This window comes from Halichoeres trimaculatus, unplaced genomic scaffold (assembly GCF_033239565.1).
Source record: "Halichoeres trimaculatus isolate MK-OKI-2021-1 unplaced genomic scaffold, fHalTri1.1 fHalTri1_scaffold_15, whole genome shotgun sequence".
Taxonomy (NCBI): domain Eukaryota; kingdom Metazoa; phylum Chordata; class Actinopteri; order Labriformes; family Labridae; genus Halichoeres; species Halichoeres trimaculatus.
The window spans coordinates 12,131,984-12,158,590 of NW_027437193.1; the positions used below are offsets into that span (position 1 = coordinate 12,131,984).

Genomic DNA, 26,607 nt, shown 5'->3' on the forward strand with positions numbered 1-26,607 from the left:
GCTATAAATGTGCTCTGCTAGTTACCAACATTAGGTGAGTCAAGCAGCTTCCCTGTCAACTACTGTTGAGGACCACAGAGCTGAACAAGGCATCGGCAGCCAGCCGCCACTCACCGATTGGGGATGAGCTAGAGCACTACTACATGGAAACCTGTAGCCCACTCAATGAACATCCACTCAAGTAATGAAGCAGGTAAATGCAGCTCTTTCTAAAACTAGGCTGTCTTGAAAATCGCTCATGTCTCTGTGCCAGAGATCATCTGAGCTGGTGGCATTTTTTTTTTTTTTTCAGCTGCTAGATGTAAACTTTATAGACTGAGGTCTTGACTTTTACCAGAGCATGTTTCCTTTAAAGGGAGTAAGATCAAACAATATTAGAGTCTTCCTAGAGTTTACCGTTTCATCAGTTAGGAATTACATCATGAGGGACATCTCCAAAAACGACCCCCTTCAAAGATGTAGAAGTTAATGTTTGTGTAAGGAAACACTGAACACTGAAGAATACAATGAACATAACTACAGGTTGCCTCACAGAAGCACATCTTCAGATAAAGGAGCAATGAAACAATATAGAGAGGGCCTCTGTTTGACCATACAGTAATAAAGTGGTATAGCTCCAGGCTCATTCCTCCACACACTGTATTTCTACACATACAGCATCAGAGACTAGAGCACATCAAATGAACTGAGAGTATGAGACTGTACGCATGCCTAAAATTTCCTGTCATGACATCATCATTGATCATTCATAATGAAGTTTAATGCAACAGAGCAGAAGGCCGTCCATTCCCAGCAGCACTTTATACACACACACACACTCACACACACATCCTGAGTCTCTAACTGTGCGTGGTTCTTCAGCAGATGTTCTCAGCAAAGCCCTCAGGCTCAGAAATTGTTTGTTTGTTTTTATATATGCAACTGTACCTAGTGATGTGGAAGATAACAGACAGCTTACTCCAGCAAGCACATGTGGAGCGTTCTTCGAGCCTTAATGTTCAGAAAAAACACTTTCAACATTTTTTCACCACTATTGAAAGTATTCTTGATAATTAGTTTGAGACTAAGGACAGTTTAGTTCCTGTTTAGTCTGAGCTAGCAACATTAAGCTTGTTCTCTATTAACATATTTCTTCATCACCCAGCAAATAGAGGAGTATATGCTGAAAACAGGACTTTTCGAATTTGTACCATAGAAGATGTCATGACATCTTCAACGTATACTACACACATGTCTACCTGGTTAAAATACAGCTAAGGCTAATCACCAAGCTAGCTTCTGAGGCTTCCTGGTATTTCCTCCACTGGTCTGGCTATTGTCATTTTGGACAAATTTCAAAAGTTGAAAGATAAAATTATTTTTTTTCACAAGCTATTTTTGGTTTGGAACAATAAAATATGTTACAACATGCTAAACATTGAGCAGGTGCTGCTAGAATGCTTTTGTTAGCTGTATACACAGCCTAGCTAGCTCTTTATCCCTGTTTCCAGTCTTTGTGTTGATACAAGCTAACCTGCTGCCAGTTAATGCTCCCCACTTAGCGCAAACGCTCCAGTAAAAATACCAAAACATATCCTTCAATATCAAATGTTTGCTTTAAAGTGGTACTTTTCAAAATCCTGATCCTAAGAGATTGATACAAGCTCAGAAATGTTGTTTAAGCCAGAGCCGCTAACTTCAAAATCTCTGTTTATAATGCTAGCAACTAGCAGGGAACAGATTTGAAACAGCTAGCAGCTAGACATAGAGAAGGACTGATTAGATTATTTTTGAAAAATTGGCCTCATTTTGTTTGCTTCACTTTTTACAAAGGGGCAACAGTTAGTGAAACTTTATAGTATTTTAATGTTAAGGTCTCAGCTTGTTTTTGCTGCCCCTGAAAAACCCGAACAGTGTTACTACAGGTGTAAATCATGATTTGTAATATTTCAACATGATTTAATTGGAAGAAATGTGTAAAAAAAAACAAAAAACAGAAACAAATATAAGAAAAAATACTTTGAATATAAAGTAAAGGCTTTTATCAAGATGAGCTCATGTCTAAAGAAACTCTCTCTTTCTCTATCCACTCCCTCTCCATCTCCTGAGACCAGGGCTCCTTGCATTTAAACCTACAACCCAGCCCTCCCGGCCTTATCAAAAATGCATTAGCTATGCCACACTTGATAGCATGAAGCCTCTGAGCTCTCTCAGGGCTTCAGCACATCTAGCTGTAGGCAGGTTCATCTCCCACAAACAAACCAAGGCACAGTGGGATGGACAGGAGTCATGTTTGGCTTAGCTCTTCCAGCTTCAGTTCACATGTTTTAGGAAAAGCAGCAAAGTCTACATTCAATACAGACAGGCAAGGATCACCTTTAAAAAAAATTAGAAAAAATAAAAAAAAATCACCATGAGTGAAATTTAACTGTTATATCTATTTTCAATATCTAAATTTAGCCAGAGGTATTCCCTTCCATCGGAAGTCCACAGCAAATTATTTAATACTACAAGACCACAGTCTGCGCTGAAGATTATGTCCCTGCTCGAAGCACAAATGAAAGAGGGATATCATAAAAATGAAGAGAGGGGGGAGGGAGAGAAAGGATGGAAACAGAGTGACAAAGACAGAGTACACACTGTCATTAGGAAGGATCTGGGTCACGTCAGTAAGAAGGAGGCCATGATGGTTATAATACAACATATTGTGCTGGAGTTAAGAAACGACCTCCTGTATATTCCACTGTCTGGGATTCAGCCAGGAGCCAAGACAGATGATAAAATCTAATCTCAGACTGAAACCAAGGCTCACTATCATTTTAGAGAAAAGACACAAGAATGAAGTGTACATTCTGTACTCTGTGGGTCAAAATTTGAGTCATTGTTTCACTTATTTTTAGAAAAGTAAATACCAAATTAAACTGGAAATACCAATTTCACGTCTTTCAAGTCTTTATATATGACTATTAAACATAGTCTCAGTGACAGCACCCACTGGCTAAACCTTATTTTGACAGAAAATAAATAAATAAAGGTGGAGCTTTAGACTCCTGGAAAACAGCTGTTATGTGTCCACCTGTTGGTCAAGTCGGCCATGCTCCTTTATTTGCAAATGTATGCATAATATCAACCTTTAATTCAAAGATCCTTGGCAAACAGAGTGGACAGAAGCAGAAATGGGCAAGCAAGACTTTAAACTCTTTTAAACCAAGCTGAAATAATGACAAATTCTTCTTTTTAAAAATAAGCCAAATATAGTTTATTTGACTTTTGGAGCCTCCAGTGGACACTCAGGGATCTGCAGGTTCTGAGGTTTCTCAAACTTTTTCTCTTTAAAGTATTCTTGGGGGGATCTTAATTCAAAAAGATTAAAGGATAAAAAATGTAAAAAAGTCCCTTAAGACTAGTTTGTGACATTTTAAAAACTGAAGGCCGGAAAACTAAAGGCACTGTGTGGAAATTTGGAATATTAAATGATATATAGTGGTCAGTTTTGTGACTAAAACTCTGCCTCAATCAGCACTCCAGTCGGTGAAACAAAAAGGTCCTTAGAGTCAAAGAAGCTTCTTTGGTAATAAGAGTGACTCTCGTTTTATCTCTCAATAGAAATTATTTTGTGCACGACAACTACTCTCATCTTAGTCTTTGAGCCGGGGCAGTTACTACAACCACTAAATAATTACAAAAACCTTTGTCTAACTAGTGCTTCAGTTGAAATATGGTAGTGCAAGATATCGGTCACAAATATATTCAATTTCTGCCGAGTCTGTTCTGCTGAGTGCTACTGAATATTGCACACTGCACCTTTAATACTCAAACGCTCAACCAAATGATGCCTTATGTAAAACAATAATACATGTGTTTGAAAACGTTTCTTTAAAGAATCTGCCGGAAGTTCAAGTGATATATTTTTCACTCTAAAGAAAACCTGATATACCAGCTTTCAGACATTGTAAGTTTCAACAAATATTTCTGCCTGGTGTGATTTACACATTAGCAATGGCACACTGTCTGTATATGAAACAATGCCACTGCCCTTAAGATATAAAATAACAATCAGTATCAACAATATAAGAAAATGTGTAAGTCATTCAGAAGCCATAATGCACCAGTACTGTCACTGAGATTTGTTTGTATCTTTCCCTGTGAGTGAGCTTCAGTCTCATCATGAATGAATCAGCAGTTCGACTCCAGTCCACTTCCACCACAACACACTGACCTTTCAGTGTCTGTCAACTGACTGCAAACTGCAGTTCATCCTTAATCCTGGAAGACAAAATGTCAGTGGGCCTTCCTTTGAAACAACAATAAGCAATTGATCAAACAAAAGGAGTGGATAGTGGGTGTTGACTGGGCTGTGGCAGTGAGTGAGAAAGATCTGTTTGCAGGGGTATTTTATGGATCTGATGTGGCAGCATGGCATCGATACATCATTGAAAAAATCATTTCAAACATTAATATCATAACTGTCATTGAGTAAGACTAATGTGCAAGGCAGGTTCAGGTACTGATTGTAATGGGAAAAACAAATCAATTGGGTGTCAAGATCAAAGGTAAAATATAAATAAATAAATAAATAAATAAATAAATAAATAAATAAATAAATAAATAAATAAATAAAAGCCTAGAGACGCAAGTTAATCATGAGTTTTTTTTTTTTTAATTGTCAGACTTCACTTTGGGGGAGCTGTTGTGCTGTCTGTGATTATATACATCAATACAGATATCATATATTAATCTATTAATATAGTGGGTAACTGTAAAGCCTTAGCCTCACTACTCTGTTCTGCAAAAGAGCAGCCAGCAGCTTGCTTTACGCTACATATAACATTTGTTGTTTGGTGCATGGACAAGCACAAAGAGGAGAAAGAGGAGCAAAGCCACCGAGTGAATCTCAGGGAATCCCGAAGAGGAGCCTGAGGCAGAAAATTGTCCCATGATAACCTTTGATTTGTCCCACGAGATGACTGTGATAACACAAGGCCAAGTGTAGATTACATGATCGATAACAAATGTCTCTGCTGGCTGTCAGAGGGTCAAACCACAGCCATGTGTCTGTTCTGCCTGAAGGTAGGAATGAGATTATGCTCTGTTTCTGCTGAGCCAGGACACTTTTTCCATTAAAACTAGTGTGTAAGTGTGTTTCTTTGATGGGTGTTTGTTCATGCAAATGCAGCACAGAATACATTATACCATATATATCAGAAACTACTGAAAGAGAATAAAGGACAAATAAGTAAAACAAAAGAGAAAAAGGATAAATGCACGATAAATGACAGTCACTGTGGCCTCAAGTGCTGTAATCCACTGCTTACAAACACACAGAAAAGAGGAATGAACAACTTTCTTTCTAACTCCATTTTCACAACAATACGACAAGCTAGAGGACATGGAAGCTTTAGTCAGTGCTTCTCGATTTCACCAGTGGTAAAAGGTAATCATCCAAAGTTAATTAACAGCCATGAGTTCAGCAAATAAGAGGGAAAAAGAACAAATAATGTGGATTTTGTTTGCCTGTTTCACTGGAAAAATGTTTTAATGGGTATATGATTTCAGTCTAGAGTCTATGAAACAGATCCTGCAGTTTTAGCAAAATTAACCTTGTTGTTATGCAGAACTGCAGTATTTAGCACTTCTGCATGGGCTTCGTATGGGGGTTTGCTTCTTAACCCAAGGTCAAACATAACATAAGAAAAAACATCAAATAACTTATTATCAAAAAAGGTTTCTATCACACAAGTAATTTTCTTATGATACTAATTCATTCCCACTTATCAAGTTAATTCTAAATATCAGTTTAGTCCACAGAAAGAGATCTGACACTATTAAATTAAAATTCAAGTCTAAAATAACCTTAATTGACATGAAGTTTTTTGTTTTGTTGTATTTTTTAATTTTGTTTAGATGACAAAAAACTAAAGCCAGTGTACAAATAAGAGGATTTAAAAAACAATCAGCAATCAAACACATAATAATAACAAAAAAGTGACAACATCAATCAAAAATGAATAAAAAAATAATAAAATTTTTTAAAAAAATAAATAAATAACAATGATCTGTATTTAATTGGACATTATTAATGATATTATTGACAGCTCGATTGACTAATACACTTTCTGCTTTGCTGTTTGCACATTAATACTGCAACACCAGCCACTTTTGGCTTCACTTTTTGTGTACTGAGTGGTGTTGAACTTGTTTCATGTCCATCTTTAAATGGAGCTAGTAGTTCAAAGTGATGCTTACATTTTCTAATTAGGACACATTGATTTGCAGCTCCTTTTCAGATGTGCTAGATGCTTGAATTCTCATCTATGCAAAGGAGAACTAAAGTCTACATGTTCTGCTCACTGGAGGAAAAACCTCCAGTCTTCTAAATGTGGTTTTTGGTGTTAACTGTGAGCAGATTTTATGACAGATCCATTTTGCCTTTGAAGCTGTGGACTTTGTCATTCATTTCACTGAAGCTACAAAGACATCAATCTAAAAACAGAACAGAGCAGGCAAGAAAAAGAGCAAACATGAAAAGAGTTGAGTGGAAGTAGGCAGAACAGAAGAGGAGGAGAGTAAAAAGCAGAGTTAATCAGAAAAAAAGCGTCCACTGTTCTCTGAGCTCAACCCCGCTACACTCAGCTCTGCCCATGCGGATATTAAATTGCCTCTGAGCTGCCTCTGATCTGAAGGAGGTTGGACTGTTTAAAAGTCTGATATCACATAGCCTCAACGCTCCTCTCTTTGCTTCTTCTTCTTCTTCTTCTCCTTTTCCAAGAACAAGTGGGCTGCTTACTTTTGAAGGAGCCACTCTCTTTAAGTAATTTAGTCAATTAGTTTTTCCAGACAAAGTTAGCAAAAATAATAGCAATAAGTGAAAATAAAAGTGGCATCTCAGCGTGGTTGTTTGGTGTGTAACGGCACTCTAAGCATTATCTGGTTGAGTCAGATGCAGAAAACCATTCGAGGAATCCTCCTCCAGTGTTGCATTGCTGCTTCCCAGCATGTAGGCTACATTTGCCTTATGCAAATAAAACAAAGTCCCGTCTGCAGCTTCAATCCACAGACCGCATTTGAAACATCATCATCATCTCACTCTCTCTTCCCATCCTCTTTCTCTATGTCTCCTTCCCTCAATGTCTCCCTCTCCCCTCTGATCCAGCTGCTCATTTGGCACCAGAGCAAAGAAATAAATGAAGTGCTCCAGCGGAAGGAAGGCTGAAGCGCTGGGAGAAGGATTGTGGGTAGAGGGAGTGAGATGAGGATTTGGTGAGGGGGTTTTAAAGACAGTTTATTTAAATGAGTGTCTTTTTTTGTTGGCTTAATACATCAGTGGGACATTAGGCTTGAGGCCACTGCGGTCCAATTATGCTTTCAATGGATGTTGAGTTAATCAACCTGTGTCCTTCGGTGTTATTTTTGTAATTCTATTGAGTGAATAGCTGGAAGTTTAAACAAGCAGTGTTTCTCCTTTTTAAGTGAAATAGAAAACTAGAAATGTAGTCTTATGGTGAGACTTGGGGGTTGTACTATCGATTTAGAAAAGGAATATTTAGGATATTAACTGGCTTGTTAATTCCTTATTGGGAATATTATAGCTCAGGTTTGGACTAGACCCCCTGAGCCCCAGCACGTCTGCCATGTTGTAGAGGCAGGTCTGCCTGTAGTTTACATCGAAAGAGTAAAACTGATTTAAAGTGGGAGTGCTTTGATTTTCTACAGTGTTCAAACTGCTACATGTTCATATCATATATGAGACTTGCTGAAATTATGAGGCCATTGTATAAGGATCTCCTCCCTAGTTTGAGACATTTTAGAGGAGTGGGACTTCAACACCAAGACCTCCAGAGGGCTGGCCAATCAGAAGAAAGGGGTACACCTGGTTTAGAAAAATGAAACCTATATGGAAGCCCTAAAAGTTGCTGTTCATCAAGAATCCGCTTGGGACTGACTGCAGAAACTGTAAACCATGTATGCACCAAGTCAAAAAACAGACTTTTACTGCATTAAAAAGCATATTTACAGCCTGGTTCAAGGAAGCCTGGTTAGAAAGGAAGCTCAAAGCTCACAACACATTAAAAGTGGCTGCGTCCACAGATTGGCCTCACTTCATTGTTTCACGAACGGACGCGGAGACTACGTCCATGTTTTACACAGTCAATGGTGGGGAGTCTTACCCCTAAATTCCACTGCACGTGTGGCGCAGGGCCCTCGAAAGGTACTGTGGAGCGCTTAGCTTCCATTGTAATCTACCAGGCAAATTCTACTGCATGCGCTGCTGAAGCACCGGCGCGCCCAGATGCTAGGAATACACTTCAGGTCTATTTTCTGCGCGGCCGCTTCCAAACCTCGTAAATTCACTGTTGATAAGAAAGCACTAGACACAAAGTCACTGTGTGAAGTACCCGCAAGATTCCAAATAAAACACAATGTACAAACTCTCAAACGTAAATTCCCCCAATATGTTATAAATACGTCACATGTCGAAGCACGTGCATCAGGTAAACAGTCGGGCAAGAGGGTCCCAGACGCAACTCGACGCCATGGATGAAAAGAAGCTGATCTTGGAAGGGGAGAAGTTCAACATTCTGTATGATCACAAACATCCTTTTTATAAGGATACAGGCAGACAGGACAAGGTGTGGACTGACATATCAAAAGTTATGGGAGTGGATGGTGATCGTGTGATATCACTATTCACACGAGAGCCTGTGCCTCTCCGAGGAGCAGCCCTCCTCCTCCGGATTCAGCGGCGTGCTCTGCTTCCAGTAAGGTGTGACAATCGGAGCAAGACCGCAGCGCTCCGCTGCAGTGCGTGGCGCGTGCGGTGGAATTTAGGGGTTAGAGAGACAAGGTGTTTCAGACAAAGGCTGAAAATAGGGTTTGTTTATGGACGGATGTGTATTAATTGTTTTTTATAGCTGTAAATCATGTTAACCCTGTAAGCCTTTGGTATAAGTTCTCTTTCAGGGCAGAAAGTACTAAATGGAAAAAAAAATCTTTTCACAACTTCTTAAAAACTAGTAATGGTTTAACATTGAAAAAATGTGTGGATGATCTAATGAGAGCAGCTATTTTGAAAAGAGATACAACTTTGGCTGCCTGTAGTGGTGTGATAATCCTTAAGGGGGTAAAAAAAATTCTTTTTTTTAACCAGGTTTTAAAAGAAATATTAATCATATTGATGAGATTGAGGTCTTTGAAACTCATGTATCAAATATCATATAATATGTATGTTTGGCAATATAGGTTTTAAGTACTATTGGGGTACCAGAGGTACAGTATAAAACTTAAAAAAGCCTAATGCCCCTTCTTTAAGTACTAAAAAAAAAATAAAAAAATGATAGATATATATTTTTGCCCTTTCCACACTGTCTTGGCTGTTGATCAAAACCTAAGATTAACTTTACAGGGTTTTTTTAATGACAGCTACTGTACTTCAAACAAAATCAAATGTAGGTATGAATCTTTAGAGGATGACTAACAGCACCTTTTAATGTGTCTCGGTGTTTTTACTGTCTTAGCACAGCAGTGAACATAAACTCTTGGAGACTTATACCAAACATTTGTTGCATTTACACACACTGATCTGCCCTGATTAGTGTTCTGGTTAGATAACAAATAAAATCTCTCGAGAAAGCTGAAATGTTGTAACACGTTTTGTTAATTCTTTCTTAGCAAACCAAAAGCAGAAAAATAACAGCTTTTAGTTTTAAATTGTGGGAAAAGAAAATTGTGAGTCTTAATTTGAGCTGGAATACTTCTTGGCTCCAACAGGAGACTTCCTGAAGTCTTCTCATCACAGTGAGGTTGCCAGGCAACCAGCCAAGCATTTCCCCAAATGTCAAAGCATTTCTTCAAACATCACACTCTCCCCCATGGGAATGAGGGGCATTTTCTGCCTTTTGTAAGCTGGTGACAGTGGAGACAGAAGAAAAGTGTGCAGAAAGAGATACTGAAGCAGCAGACTTTCTGGTGTTTGGAGCTAAACTCCTGTTGAAGCTCCAGAAGCAGCACAGAGGTTCAATCGTCAGATCCTCTCTGGCTTAGAGACTGCACGTCCTGTGTAAGATAGGTGCAGTCCAGCTTTTGACATCATGTCACCAAACTCCATGGAATAATATCACTGATAACTGACATCTCACACTCAGGGTTCAATTCTGCAGACACACTTATCTGGCACACCTCATTTTTCACGAGCTAATTGATACAAATACATTTTTCCCTAATATGTTATAAAATCTTGAAAAAAGCTCAAGTTATTGGGATTTCATTTACAAACGACAAAGACAGAGCATTTGTCTCTCCAAACTGAGGTGATGAAATCGACTCCAGAAGATTAATCACTCAGAGTTTGTGAAACAACAAAAACACTGATGCACTGAACAGAGGTTGATCTTTGGTGTAACACAAAGTGACCTCAGAGGCTACTCATACCAAAATAACACAAGTAACATTTTGGCTCATAGATGATGACTAATGTGCAAGTTTCACGTCAGTAATTAAAGGCTCATTAAAATGGAGCCAATGAAAGCTGGCAGAGAAGAAAAGGCTACTGTGCTGATGCTCAGTACTCTTCTCTATGCTGATGATACAGTGATTAGTATTGGTGTTTAACTTTTTCACTTGTTTTGCCTTCTTCCGTGTTTTCACCCGAATTGTTTCCCAAAAGAAATTTTTGATTGTAATTTTCAATAGTAACCCAAAGTGCTCACTCTGCACAGTTACATGAAACAATTGAGTACAGACAGACTTATAGAATATTTCTAATGATAAAGATCTAACACAAAGTGTCAGAATTAGCCAGACACATATTCTCAGGGAATCATTTAAAGGGATAAGAGTAGAACACTGCAGCAGTGAACCTAAACTTGTGGTCTGACCCTTACTTATGAGTCTAAAGAAAGAATAATGTGAACAGATGTAGACAACAGAAGACACTTTGACTCTCTCTCACACTCACTTACACACACACACAGTTCCCATGACAACAAATCCCAACACGAAAGAGCAATCAGATGAGTCTGTAGCAGCGGCTGCAGCTCTGACTGGCAGGACCAGCAAGGTGAGGAGACTAAGAGAATCTGAGGGAACCAACGGGAGATTTGCTGTTTGCTCTTCGCTGCTTTGACTTCACTGTGCTTTCACAAAGATGGAGGCAGCTACATCTTCACTATACGGATGACTTTTTCACTGCAAATAAGTGCTTGGTACGAAAAGTACGATTGCAATTAAAGCTAACAACACCGTGATTCTCACTTGGGAATAATACAGAGAACAGTATCGTGAGTCAACTTGCTTGTTTATGAAGGAATGTGAGGAGAATATTAATAACTCTGACCTATGTATTTCTGAATATAAAGTATAAGTTAATAAGGTTAGAATTAAAAAATTTAGGTCAGTATAGTTCAGAAAAATATTAATAAGTTTTGGAATTCAATCAAACATTTTTTCCCATTGAAAAGTCCTGAGGTGTGAAAGAGTAACCATGTTGATGACGATGTGACCTAAATTTTTTAAGTTTTGCACAAAATTTCTGTCTCTTCAGTGTTGCCATAACTGAGTCCACAATGTTCCCACTTAACTAATGTCCCCTTGTTTGCTTCATTGGCATCCACTAGGGCTGGGACAATATGCTATTCTCACGATTTGATTCCATTACAATTTTTGGAGTGCCAATACAATTTAAATCGTGATTCTTTGATAATGACAATTATTAGTTTGCTTTTTTAACACTAGACCATGAGAAAAAGTTAATGGTGATGGAAATATACCAGGAGCCATATTTTCCCATAAAATGCACATCACGTGAGCCAGAGGGAAACATTTTACCCTCTGCTGGAGAAAAGTGGTAACTTTTTTTCCCAATCCAGTTTATAAACCAAGCCTGAAATGAAGAACTTGAATTTGAAAAAAAAAAAAAAAAAGTTTTTTTTGACAAAGAATCCCGATTTTGATATTGTCAAACAATAAATCCATAAGTTTTGATTTTCAACTTTTTCTCCCACCCCTAGCATTCAGGTTGCTCACTGTGCACACAGCATGGTCATGTGATCACATAAACAAGCTGTGCACATGCACATGCATACTCACAGAGCAACTCATGAACATAACCAATCAGAGGCCAAACAATCTGTAAAGACATGAAAAGATGTGCACATTTATTCAAACTGCAAAATGCAGCCTTTTTGTGAGTATTTAATTTTAGTTAATTTTTGATTCTTACACTGTGTTTACAACTACAACTCAATTAATCATGCAGCACTACTTAAAAGGACTGAAGGTGTGATGAATTGAGGGGGCCTTGACAAGAATGTTTATAGGGAGTTAATCCAAACAATTACTTTGGTGACAAAAAAGCTTGGATTGAAACTTTTATAGTATGTCTGAATTCAAAGACTTAAAGTACAACCATACTGTGTGTGAACTACTCAGCCAAAGATTACTCAGCAAAACAACAGTGTAGACTTGCCTTGGATAACATATTTGGAAATGTAGCTTTGAGTAAACAACAGTACAACTGCAAAGTCATGAGGACTTGAGCTAGTACCAGCAAAGTTGTTATATTGACTTTTTGCTTACTTAAGGTATATAACGCTAAATGAAAGCACAGTTAGCTTAAAACAGATTTTGTCAACTTTAAAGACAGGAGATTATTTCACCAACTAAATGCCAGCTGTAATCCTTGCGTGGTTTAACTCGATAACCTGTAAAGCTAACATTAGCTTGCTAATAATTAGGACCATTTAGACCAAGGAGTAAAAAGTTCTTTGAAATTTTACTTTACCTGTCACCTGGTTAAAATGCTGTCTTAGCATTTTTTAGATTGAAGAGATTCAAATTATACAACAGGCTTATACAAAAAATGTTAAACATGTCACTAATTCTAACTAAATGACGTTAGCATGACTGTGCATGTTTGTAATTGATTCTAAAGAGTAAGAGTGCACACTGCTTCACTCAAGCATAGAAACACAATCACATCATAATTCGTGGTATTATGTGTTGCTATGACTCTTGGCTGTTACACTCCAGTGGTATCAGTATGAGCATCGTTCATTGTTTCCAAGCAACATATTGAGATTTAGGACACACATACATAGTAGGAATGAAGGAACAGCTGGTGCAACCATAGGTGGGTGATACAGCAGAAACAGGTTTCAATTACAAGAATGCAGAATAATATATAAATAATTAAACTATAAAAGGACCTATTACACCACCTGTAATTGAACATCTGATGCCACAAACACCAATCTGATCTCTGATAAGCCTCAGGTCAGAAAACAGATAAAACAGATTTCCACAGCAGATGGTCCGAAGATATCTCTGCAGAATCACTGTGCACGGGTGAACTTAACTGACCTGAGATTCTTGTGGTGCTGGTTTTACAGTGGTTCTTGATAGTGGAGACAACAACGGATACACTGAACACTGAACTGAACACAGCAGCTACTTCCAGTCCAATAACCTGCAACATACCACGACTACAGGAAAACAAGAACTTCACTGTTTTGCCCATGTGGTTCCACATTGTGGGTCCTTCTGACATGTCATTGCAAGACAAGCACAAGTAATAACTATGGCACTGTTGTTCTCAAACATCAAATTAGGTACTGACAGGGAGCCAGCATGCTCAAAACAAGAACACTCGCTTTTCCCAATGTGAAGTGTCAAACTGTTTCCTGTTGGAAAAAAAAAGGCTCATCAATGTATTGCAACTGAGCTGACGCTATCAACCATTTAGGATTATTTGATAGCGTCAAAAGCTTCCAAATAAGCAAGCAACTGGTAATTTTGTCAGATGTTTAAACTTTCTCCCAGGCTGTACTGACACTCATGAGACTACTCACGGAGAGCATTCAGAATACACTGTGAATATAAGGATAGTATGAATGCAATACGTGGGTTTAAACATAATGATTATTGTAAACAGAGGCTCAAAGGAGGTAACTGTATTAGTGATATTTTTATAAGTATCATGCAGAAAAGGGAAATTAAATAAACTGAATACCTTCAGAATTTGGCTGTTTCATGGTGCAAAATAAGCTATCTGATTACTCTGCCTTTAAGATATTGCGTTATATAAAGATTAATCTAAATCTATTCAGCAGATAAGTCATTAAGATAATACATGTACGATGAAGCATTTCTCATGCAAAGGTATCTATCCTAACTTTCAGCTCCTGAGCAGCTGTGCATTCATGAGTATGGGGACATGCACAGCACTCGCATTGAATTACAATCCACATCTCACTAAATAGCTCTCCCAAATATAAAGCGTTGCCTCAGAATACCAAGATGAAATGTTTATACAGTTCAGGAACACTTAATCACAATGACACTAACGACGCCAAAGGCCACTCAGCCTGCACTGGACAACTTAGTTAGAGCACAAAGCGAGATAGTTCCAGTCCACTTGCTGCTATAGCCTCCACAGCGGCAGCCCTAAAGAGATACTGTGTCATTTATGAGAGAGATGTCAGATTGGATTATAGTCTAGGTACAGAGCTTCTGTGGAAACGCCTGGTTAGGTTAGGCGTCATGATGAAGAATCCCCCTCCTCCTCTTCTTCTTTTTCTTCTTCTTCTTTCTCCCTTTAATTCCCCATGTGAAACCCTGGCTTTATTTGCTCCTAGTGTGCTGCTGTAGCCAGCTCATGAGATAAGATACTGTAGCCCATACACTTTGCATCCTTTGCTTAAAAATTGGGAAGTGAAATGGTGCCAGAAATTTCAGAGAGTTGTGGCACAAAGTGAATTTGAAAAGCTCCAAATTGAGCCCAAATGCATGGTGGAATATCCCCCCAGGCAGTCTGAATGCTGGGATGGTTCATTTACTGTAGAAGAGCAGAGCAGGGAGGCTGAGTGGAGCCTAGTATGGCGGGTGTAAAGATGCTGCTAGTTTGAGGAAATGTGCATGATAACAAAAGGGGGTAGGGGGCAGTGCATGCGATCACATTTGAAAGAGTATTCTCTTCTTTAACAAAAGCAAAAAAGCCACAGGATAAATGTTTACAGGGGGAATGGAAACAAAGGGAGGCATGCATGCGATGTTGAATGAAACAATGCGTCCCAGAAAGCAGACAGAGCACCTACCTTAATGTTGTCAAGCGACTACTTCTATCAGTGAATCTTCTTTGACTGGAGAGCCACTGATTGCAGCCACATCAGCGCAGGAAATTGTTTAGAAATGCCGTGAGCCTTTTGAAGCAAGAAATTTCGGAGGAAATTTGTATAAAAAGGGGAAATATATGCATGAATAAAACAGTAAAAGCTAGAGGCTCAGCCCAGCTCGCTCTGCTATGGATAACTATGTTCTTTTCGGGCTATTTTGTGTGCTCTTCATCAGGAAAAACGCCTCATGCTTTCTCAGCCTCACGCTAACCAAACGGCTAACGTAGCCCGTAACGAAAATCTACCGAAAATCCGGGGGCTGTAGAGCTGATATCCTCATGATTTTCCGTCATCCCGCTGTGTTTTGGTGAGGATGTTAAGAAGGCAAAGAGGAGGATGCTCTCAGGCTGTGGCAGCGAGCAGGTCCCTTTCGCTCCTGCTGCCTACGGAAGCCCGGATGAGAAACAGAAACGCGCTTCTTTTATTCAGCTCAGCTGATACCAAGGAGGCTGGTAATATTATAACCTACTTTTCTCAGACATCCACTCACGAACACAGAGGAATTTATAACTTTCTACCGATGAAAAAAATAATTCAGTTTACCATATGTACAAATAAGATTAAAGATATGTTTAAAAGAGAATAAAATGATAATTGACTTGTGTTTCAAATTAATGTAGCTTTTTTTTCTGTTGTCAACATTTAATTACAGCACTTAAGGGGTATGTGTGGTTACCTTCTTGTTTCAGAATAAACTTAAAAACTTGAACCTATGTAGAGGCTGAATAACACTGTCAACTTAAAACAAGTCACACTAGGACTGATTGCCTTTTTAATTTAATCTAAAATAATAATAACTGCAAGTCGTGCAGCACTTTAACAATCAATACATAATATTTAAAATGGTGGGTAAATACTGATAAGGCTAAAGTTGACCAATACATTAAAAATCATACCTTCTCAGTTTATCATTTAATAGAAAGATATTTCATTAAAAAGCAAATCAAAAAACAATGTTATAAACATGATTTAAATATATATCAAATTACCCTGCCATTTTAATGGATAAATGGACAGATAAATAAATACTACATTAACTGTTGAAGTAGACATGATCCTGGCACTTTCCCTTTTAGAGTCAGTTTCCCCTTCCATAAACAAGACAGATGTTGTGGTTCTTGGCTCCATCTAGTGGAGGCAAGTAAATAATGCAATCAACAAAGGCATCACATAGAATCAGATACATCAGGCTTTTGATTGGACAGTTTTATTCTCTCAAGGACATTAATGAATACAGAAGTGAAGATCTGGTTTTGTACTTATTATACACATTGTCAATAACAATGAGATACTTTCTTTTCACCATCACATCAAAATAATGCACACACGGTACCAACTACAGTCACTGAAAGACCGGGGTATGGTGCACAGCCTGGTTGGCCTAAAGAACCTTTGCAGAGACGTCTTGGTTTTATCATACAACCACTGAAACAGCAAAGATGAGCTCAATGCTCCAAGATCTTTGGGAGGCCAGGTGTGGATCTATTTAAGACAGTCCAGTTTCCCCGTGATAAAGTTCAATGTGTACACTCATTCACAACTTTACAAGAGGGTCAGAGAAGAAATTACAAGAAAGACAATTCACTACTCACCATGGTCTGTCATACTAACTTTTGGAATGATGTATCAAAAGAAAAGGGTCATCTAATAAGCCAAGGTAGCTAGTACTCCTTCTGGAACAATAATCAGCATCAAATAGTCAAAATGCTGCACAGCAGAGAACATTCAGACTTTGACTGATAATATTCTCAGATAGCTTTGTAATGAAGCTGATGTCCAGAATATTAAATATAAGCCATCCACAATCACACAGGTTAACTAAAAACACAAACTGAGCTCTTTAGGGGAATGTCATTTGGGAAGACAGCAAATATTTTGCAATATACATTCAAATGAAGACATTTCAATAACAGAAAAAGTATTGAAAGTAAGGATCAAGGAGTGGATTTAGGCTGACTTTTTTGGATGGGTGGGTCCAGAATCATTTTCTAAAATTTCATCAACACCTGAGAAAACATTATATGTAAGCCATGGAGAGCAAATGATGTTATAATACTAACATTATACCAATATTTGCTACCTCTGTTGATTACATACACTGAAAGGTGAAAAATGCAGGACAGCATTTTTGACTGAGTCTTACAAAATGCTATCTCTATGATATGGTTACACCCACAAAGTGGCTTCTCTAACCAGTAAATTGTTATTGACAACTGTTTGGCTTTCAACAATAATTTTTGTTTTAGTAATACTGAGCTTGAGAAAAAAAAGGTCACAACTTTGCTAAAAGTCAAAAATAAGCAGGTTTTGGAAGAAAGGAAGTAGCTCATACAGAGGGGACTACCAAGAGGCTCAGTTCTAAATGTGTTAGTTCTATAACATTTTTGGTATGAGGGGAAATGAGTGACAGGATGACATATTTAGAGCGGATCTACTGCTGTGATCTGACTATTTTTATCCCCAGAGAGCATGTCTGACTGTCCAGTGAGCTTACTAACAAATCCAGATCAGAACTTTCAGTTAAACTCTAATAAATGTACTGGTCCTCTCACAGCAGGAGACCTGATGTGTTTGGGCCACAGTGTGTTGATTAAGGACCACTTCCTTATTAGCAAAGAACAGTTACAAACAAACAAACAAAAAATAACAGACCAGGGTACAGTAATAAACACAATGGTAAACACCCTCATGCGTCACAGGAGAAAAAAAAAATCACATTTTCAGCATACGAACACACGCACACACACAGAATGTTTTTCAAATAGTCTAGTGACATTTTTAACTCATCATTCATCCAAGAGTGGATAAGAAAAAACTGCGTCAAGAAACAGCTGAACTCATGTGAACCTACTGTTTCCAATGGAAAGCTGAATTGTTGACGAAGCAAATGAACGCTGGAAGAAAAAAACACTGACATCTGGTGATATTTTCCCAGTTTTCCTATTCAACATTAATGTTTCTCCCAAGACAAGACAGCGGTGTGTGTGTGAACCACTCTTGCATAAATAATGGCTAAAAACAACCCCAGGCAAATAGAGACATTTAAATAATTTACGATGTATTTACACAATAATCCATCTTATTTTTCCAGCAGTGTCATTCCTTCTTCTCTGAGTGTGGAGGCATCTTCTAGTCGCCCATCTTTACTTTTGATGTCTGCAGGAAGAAGAAGAAGAACACACTTACAAAAGCCCTACAAAAAACTCATCAGATTCGTAATAAAACACATGGATCAACCAATTTCTTGTTACTATTAAAAATAACTCTCAAAACGATCACACTCACCTGCAGGATGGCTACAATAACGCCAAAAAGGCCAATTGCACTGCCGAAGATCTCCACGATGAGGATCTTAACAAAGAGGCTGGCATTCTGAGCGTCTGCCAGAGCTGCCCCGCTGCCCACGATGCCGACACAGATGCCGCAGAAGAGGTTGGAAAAGCCAACAGTCAGGCCGGCTCCAAACATGGAGTAACCTAGTCAGACAGAAATGCGGTGAGTCAGAGGTCCATCGTGACCAAAGCAGAGAGGAAGTGGACACAGAAATCAACTTTTCCTCCAGTTAGAGGCCAGTCAGTGCTGAAGTGTCTTAAATACTTTTATCTTTATCTTTTTTAAAAATCGATTACACCATGTTTGCGGTTTAATGTAAATAAACTGACAACTCTGTGTCTAAAAACATTACCATCAGTCAAATCAGATCTGAGATCTAACTATTCAAAGAGGTACCAGACTTGCATTACATAATGTATGTTTTCATCTAAAGTGCAGTCTACAAAAGTCCCAAAAAGAATTTCAAGTGTCTGAGAGAGAAATTTTCCACTGTTGTTGAGTTGCTAAAATGATTTCTTTCTCTCTGTTCATAAGTTTCATTTTCTTTCTCACCAGCTTGGTAGTTCTTTGCGCCAATGGTCTCAGGGGTCGTTCCAGTGAATCTCTACAAAACAAAAGGAGTATTTTTAGAAATAAATAAGCAGCCCTGCTCCGGTGGAAAATCAACTCCTTCTGTACCATCAGCATACAGCTACATCTAGCTGTTTTTCTGGATTACAAATAACAAAAGATGCTTTTTTTCTTACCTCAGCCATGTTGCTGATGACAATGGCCATGATGATGCCATAAATCGCTACAGCTTCACAGAAGATGATGCTAAAGTGGGACATAAAAAACAGACATCACTTCAGCAGAGCAGGTTTTTAAGTTGTCAGCTTGCTTTTCTATGTTGTTACTGACGGCTACAGGAGCTGAAACTGTCAGAGTCAAAAAGACAGGAATGAACGACAGAAGGATGGAGCATGTTCCTATTTTCCGACAGATAAGGTTAACAAATATTTGCAGGATGAAAAAGGAACCCAGAACAGAGTGTGAGTAAAAGTACTTGAGTAAGCCTACCTGACCAAATTCTTGGTTTTGATTCGTGGAGCTTTAACACCACCACCGATGATGCTAGAGCCGGTGATGTAGATCCCCCTGAAAAGCAAAACAATAGATCTTAACATATGGCATAGACATAAAACATAAATCAGCTCCTCACATGAAGACGAGCACTACTTTTTAAAGCTGAAACAAAACAACAATGTACAAATGATCAAATAATGGTGATAAGCTGACAAAATATATTGACAGGGAAAAAGAAGCTGGCAGTGCGCTGATGTGTATGGTTTTTAATTAAAGGGGGGTATTTTGCTTTCCAATATTTTACACATGGAGCTTTCTGATTGGCTGCTCATTTTGATAGATAAGGAATTTCATCCACTTGATGTAAGGGTTACATCTTGACAATAGCATTGTTGAAACAAGGCTACATGTGTTCTGTGTTTAAACTGGCTGACTTGATTTTTGACAAGCTCTCTATTCAGTGTAAAATTAAAGTTCATTGGAGGTATTACATTTTTAATCATTGCTTCTAAACTAAGAATGCTGTGGAGGGTTCCTGTTTCAAAACACATAAAATGTTTCCATTCCTTTTTCATCCACACGGTGTACAAACTGATCCAAACAAGAGGAAGCAGCGTACGTCTGTGAGTACTCCTGAGTTTTGGGCAGTACAGTAACACTTTCCTTGCTAACAAATTTGCAATGAGGACTCACCAGGCAGCTCCCACAACAGACAGAGAAATGGCCAAGCCAATGCCCAGAGAGGCCCACATAAAAGGAGAAGTCTCTGTCAGGAACCTGAAAGACATGAGATAGAGCTGATGAAGACTGCACTTTAAAAGAAAGAAAGTGATGTGACAGGCAGAATAAACCGAGATGTTCTGTTTAACTGCAGGTTATGCAGTAAAAACAGCATGCTTGTGTTGAGTCTGAAAAAGAGTGGCATCCAGTTCAATGCTAAACATACCAGAGTTAACTAAAAAAGATTTTTAAATTTGCAACATGTTCACCATAATAATAAATCACTGGAATGAAGCAGGATGAACCACAAAAATATACAACAGGGGAACCCAAGTGAAGAAGAAAAACAATCTTATTCTTTTAAAAAATGCACAACACAGCTTAGGTTAAAATTCAACCTCAATGTCCACGGTTCTCTGTAGCACTGATTGAATCACATTGAATGCTTATCTATAAGATGACTGTTCTCTCAGTAACTGTCATGTCAGAATATGTACTTTTCCTTTAATTAAGACATCATATTGACACGAGTTACTCAAGGCACATTTGTATTATTTTATGTCCTTTATGCTTTCACCGAAAAAGAGTTGACTTTGATCTGTCATGTGAGCACACACTTACACAGAGGGCGGCCTGTTAAACACACCATTTCAAAGCAGCATTGTGGAGTTTTCACAATTGTGCAACCAAGGAAGAGTGGAAATAGTTTGGTTAACACCTTAAGTTTTAAAGATTTTTTAAAAATGTGAGCGCTTCCAGCCTTCACATTCTGAAGTCTGACAAATGACAGAATTTTGTTTTAATGTAAAAAAAAAAAAAGTGTGTGGAAAAGGACTGAAATTATCAATTTAAAATTAGTGCTACAACAAAACATTCCCACTCAGCAAGCCAATCTACATTGTACAAATTCAAAAATACAAGTATGACATAAAGATTTTCAAAGTCCTTATGTACTGTTTGATGCCATCTGTGATTACATAAGTATCCCTAACAGTGCAAATCAGCAATGGCTTTAAATGAGGACAGCTTACCATGCCACATCAAAGCGGAATCCTAGATCAAATATAGTGTAGCAGATACCTGTAAAGACAAATAATAAGTGTGAGAGAAGAGTCACACAGATGCAGATTTTAATGAGCTGTGACAGAATGAGTGGCCTACAACTAACATTAACAGTATGAAACCATATTAATAAACTGTTCCTATGAACCATAACAGTGTCACATCCATTTGCCGAAGTTATGCAGGGGAATTTCTAACTCCAGTGTGATCACTCACTCTCACGTGAAAACTGCTGCAGTTCCTGATTATGACCATTGCTTTGTATCTCTGAACTGCAAATAACTGACGTATTTTACTTCTTTTTCTATATCATGTCTTCATGTATGTTTAGAATTAGTGCAACTGCAACTCCCGAATTACACCCCGAGACGATGCAGTATTTTAATCTGACTGTAAATCAACCAGCTGTGGCACAGGCAGCTAAATAGCTGGTAGCTTAGCTAAATGAAATCACTTGGTGTGTCCAGTCGCTTAAAGAGAAGTAAAAACAGTAACCCTTAGATTCCTCTCATAACTCCCATAAAAAAATGTTTGAGGCTAGTCAACAACCCGCAAAAACTGTTGACAAACGTTTGATACAGGGGGCATTTACTGCTGCGAGCTGTTAGCTCAGCGCTACATGACATTAGCTTGACGCCAGTTAGGAAAGAGCCAAAGAAGAGCTACAATGGATGTGAGACCAAATACCCAGTACACGTGATATTTAATATAAAAAGTAACGTATGCTTGGAATAAATAACTCCATAATGCACGAATAATCGTGCCCACTGTCCCTACATCTATACAATCTATTAGCAGCTAGCAAACAGACTGAAAACAGCCGCATCCGCTTAAGTCCAATGGTTTAGCCTGGTTCTCATTCAGAGCTGTCAAACCCAAACAAACGCAAGACGCAAAGAAGAAAAACAGACTATTATACATGAAAAACACTTCACAAATCTCGATAAAGTATTGTTTTATTTGCAGAAGACAATAATCTCATATGTAGTTCAAGAAATTAGAATCTTACCGACGATCAGTATCGTACTCCAGAAGGCCAAAGTGACCCCCGTATACAGGATAGCGTGTCCGTTCATCATACACTCGAGCAACATCTACCCAGTGATCAAACCGACAGGATCACAGAGGTTTCTTTGGGTCAAATTCAAAATTTGACACCAGTTACGCCGAAATACCAAAAATAATGCTGTTTAGTGAAACGCTAATGGTCGATGGAGTAGAAGCAGCACCAAGAGAGGAAGCTGGAGGGTGTCAGCTGACCTGGCTTGACTAGCATGTGATCGAGAAACCTGATGGCTGCATTCGGTTATTGTTCTTCCTCAACCTTACAAAAACTATTGAACGTTATTATCTCAAGAAAAAAGTCTTGTTGATTATTAAGCAGAATAAAATATAGCAATATTAACGTTGCAAATGAATGGACAAGAAAAATACACCAAAGGAAAACATTAAAAGCCTGTTAGAGACAGGAGGATTGTAATCGAATGCGTCCCAACGTGCTGTTCAGCCACCTGCAGCTCACACAGTGAACGCTAGATGTCACTTATGCAATGTGTTGAAGTCACGACTACCCTACTGCTCTTTGACAGAACATCTCTGATGATAAGGTCAAATCAAAAATATATAAACAGGTGAGTTTTCTCAACCAAGTGTTCCTTGTTCTGTCACAGTTTTTTCTACCCCCCAAAAAATGGTTGGAGATATATATTTTTTTGCTAATTAAATATTTTCTCATGTAAACTTATCTAATAGGCCCGAGTCATCATGGAGTTTTGAATACAAATAATTTAACAACACTAGCAAAGCTGAACAAGTTTCACACAAGTATACATTTGCAATGTATAACTTTATGTACGTTTTATTCACAAAAAGTAACATAAAGCCTTACTTCTGGTGTTTAGACAACCTTTAAGCACAAAAAAAATTGACAAAATCCCTTCTCAAAATTTTGAAAGTCTACAAAATGAACTTGAGACTTTTCCTTGACCTTGGTTGCTTAATGTTCCTCATGTTTTATGCCTTCTTATGAACCAGGGCTGGGGAGTTTTCTGAAATCATGACTTAAAATGAAAAAGCTAAAGATCCACCAGGGGGTGTCCTTTCATAACTGTTTCTCTGTGAACTGCCAAGCTTTCCCTCATTAAGGGCTATTTCGAAATAAATGGAATCAATTGTGTAAAGTTTTACAAAAAGGAATCATAGCACAAGAAGTCTGTGGGTAGCTTAACACTTGCGGGATACATTATTTTTTTCTTATAAAACAATTTCACATTAGATAAACAGAACAAAGTTCCTCCCAGAAAGAGGATATTTTTTATTCCACAAAGATCAACAATTTCCTGTCAACCTCTCCCAACACCAAAAGACAGTGTATTGGGTCTTATGTCAAACCTGTCTGTGATATGCAACAGGATTCTACCTCTTAGGCTGAACTATGAATTGGCCTTGTGTCTCGGATATGACTTGACAAGATTTTGTGTACAGCCAGCTTTTGTTGTTCATAAGACCCTGGGGTTGTCCGCTTTATGCTTGATTATATATCATGCTATCACTACTTATTTGAAATAAAAAGATCACTATCACCACATTTATAAGACAGGTTTTGCATCGTACATCATCAATGAAATGCACTCTGGAAGGAGAGTGAGGTTTGAGTTATTCTTCACAAAAGTCCTATGTTCATTATTGATGAAGAAAAGTAGTCAAAACACTTGACACATACCAAGGCTGTAGTCACATAACAAGGTTACTCTTTTAACACAGGTATGTATTTCTCAAGGCTGCTGATCTCTCCTGGTTCAGAGATGCATAAAATGCTATAAGAGACAGAAAGTGCTTTTTTCTTTAGTGTCTACCGAGAGCAAAGTGCTCCAGGCTTAAACGATTTATGAGTCACTTTATACCGCAGACTAAAAATAAAGACCAATTAAAGATGATATTTTCCTCCAATCCACCAAAAATGGATTTCGTTCTCATGAAGCAGATTTTATGCAGATTAAATATAGAAATGATTAGCTTTTATCTTGAGTGTGTCTCCCTTTGGTTCTGAAAAACAAAGCAGTCTCAAACACCCTATCTTCACTCTGTTTCAATATTTCTCCTTGTTAAAAGTCTGATTTTGCCATAAAAGCTTGACATCTTCCAAGTTCTCCAGAACTTGGAGAGTTTCTGCTTATCATGGTTATCAAGATAGTTGAAAAAAAAGGGTTGTAATTTGTTGTAGTGTTGTGTTCATCACATCACACATCTTTATAATTGTGTTACAAGTGATATCAATGGAAAGAAAAGAATAGCCGGCTGTAGATGACCATTTTTGTCGCATTCTTGAATATCTACGGTTCTACAGTTCTTCTCAGTGCAAAATATTCACTAAGACCAGGGTCTGAGACCTTCTAACTTATTCTGCCCATGAGGATGTAGAGGAGAAGGGTCATCTTAAGTGCCTAAGTGTTCACTGAACAGACGAGTCTTCAGACATGTCTTAAAAGTAGAAAGGGACTCTGTGGATTGTTTAGAGTTAGGTAATTCATTCCACTATTTGGGCACGACAGCGGAGAAGAGTCTGGCTAGAGATTTAGAGCCATGCTGGGCTGGGGGCACCAGGTATCTTTCACAAGCAGAGCTAAGTGGGCGAGAAGGAGTGTAGACCTGGAAGAAGAATCCCAGGTAAGCAGGAGCCATCCTTGTCAATGTTTTGCAAGCCAGAAAAAGAGCTTTGAATTTGTTTTGAGCCTGTGAAGAGAGATTGACAGTGGCTCACTGCCCCAAGTGAGGTGGTGTATAAGGAGAAAAGAAGGGGACCAAGCACTAAATCGAGGGGTACCCCTGTTATTAAACCATGTGATTTAGACACTCCTCTTTGAAGAAGGATCTGCCTAGGACTTGAACTACGATAGCACGACAACAGATCCTGAGATACCAAGTTCAGAGAGTGAGGAGGGGAGAATTTGATGGTTTACTGTGTCAAAGGCAGCAGACAGGTCCAGAAGCAGCAGGACAGAGGACTGACCAGCAGCTCGAGCCAGTCACAGTGATTCTGTGACTGACAAGAGTGCAGTCTCAGTGGAGTGGTCGCACCTGAAGCCAGATTAATAGAAGTCATTGATAGGAGATTTAGTGCCCTCGAATATTTTTTGACCAAAAAAAAGTAGAAGTGAGACTGATCTTTAATTTTCATCCTGGGTTGGGTTAACATTAGGTTTCTTGAGCAGCGGGGTGACCCAAGCTTGTTAAAAAGCGGTGCGGAAGACTCCAGATTCCATGGAGGAATCGATGATGTGTGTGACTGTAGGTTTGATTATGGGTAGACATGACTGCCCTGGAGTTAGCATGAAGCTAAAGGTTGATCTGTAAACATATACTCACTTCTTTTATGAGTCATGTTTGAGGTCATACCACTAGAACGATGTGCGTGGGTGATGTTTCTTTACCAAAAGCGATGTGACCAATCCAATGTGTAAGCATGAATATGTATATCTTGTTTCATATTACATAAAAACAAAACATAAATTGTCTTTCATAACCACCCTTGTCAGCTCTAACGTCAATACATGCCACTGAAATCACTTTTATCTTCCTTAATGATAACATTTCATTCCAAGCCACCTTTCCTGATACAAACTGCCTCGAGACCTCTGGGTCAATAAATGTGTTTGCATTCGTATGACATTTTGCAAAATATCCACATAGCAAATGGAGATGTCCTCTTTTTAAGTCATAGTGTGTGCATCCTCATGCTCCTTCGTTTAGAAAAACATAAATATTTCCATGCAAAGCACATGTAGACTATTTAATAAAGAAAATGGATGGGATGAGATAAACTCATGAGTCTCTGCTGAAGGTTTGACACAAATGTAATCACTCATTTACAGATTTTCATAACTTGGGTTATTGCTTTAGTGGCATTAGAGCACATTTTTATTACATATTGCAGAAGTATGCTGATAACGAATGGGATATTTTGAGAACCGATTCACTCCTTGCTAATGATTTTCTTTTTCTTGTCTTTTTCAGATGAAGAAGTGGAGCGAAAGTCAAACCAAAATTGTCACTCAATTCATCATAAAAACACTCTCATCACCGTCCACTGAGTGTTGCAATTCCCCCCCCAGACTATAAGGAGGCACGCTGTGTTCTCACACGTGTCTCCTCCATCTTTTCCATTACATAAAGACACACTCAGAGTACAAATGTCCCCTGTTAGGATGCTCACAAATGACAGGGGTTAATAGAGCAGGCAGACGGATGCATAATTCTCTATTTAGATTCATCAAGCTCTGCC

General features: G+C 38.4%; 2 protein-coding genes across 2 annotated transcripts in view; both read right to left on the minus strand.

Annotated features, from left to right (window-relative positions):
- Positions 1-15,527, minus strand: part of b4galt2 (UDP-Gal:betaGlcNAc beta 1,4- galactosyltransferase, polypeptide 2) — a 204,168-nt gene extending 188,641 nt beyond the window's left edge. Inside the window, exon 1 of the mRNA XM_074688142.1 lies at positions 15,069-15,527. The gene's annotated coding sequence lies outside the window, so the exon portion shown is untranslated. The remainder of the gene's footprint in view (positions 1-15,068) is intronic.
- An 804-nt stretch (positions 15,528-16,331) lies between these two features.
- Positions 16,332-22,600, minus strand: atp6v0b (ATPase H+ transporting V0 subunit b). Its single transcript, XM_074689425.1, has 8 exons — positions 22,336-22,600; positions 21,296-21,344; positions 20,238-20,321; positions 19,539-19,616; positions 19,226-19,295; positions 19,032-19,083; positions 18,432-18,622; positions 16,332-18,302 (listed from the first exon to the last, which is right to left on the minus strand). Exons 1-8 carry the CDS (start codon positions 22,418-22,420, stop codon positions 18,276-18,278), a joined length of 636 nt encoding a protein of 211 aa, XP_074545526.1. The 5' UTR covers positions 22,421-22,600; the 3' UTR covers positions 16,332-18,275.
- Positions 22,601-26,607: the final 4,007 nt, after the last annotated feature.

Excerpts from the sequence above, each read along its gene's own strand:
- atp6v0b (XM_074689425.1), bottom strand. The coding sequence starts at position 22,420 with ATGTTGCTCGAGTGTATGATGAACGGACACGCTATCCTGTATACGGGG. Across the intron at positions 21,345-22,335 it reads GAGTACGATACTGATCGTCG|GTATCTGCTACACTATATTT; the intron begins GTAAGATTCTAA and ends TTGTCTTTACAG. Across the intron at positions 19,296-19,538 it reads AAAACCAAGAATTTGGTCAG|CATCATCTTCTGTGAAGCTG; the intron begins GTAGGCTTACTC and ends GTCCCACTTTAG.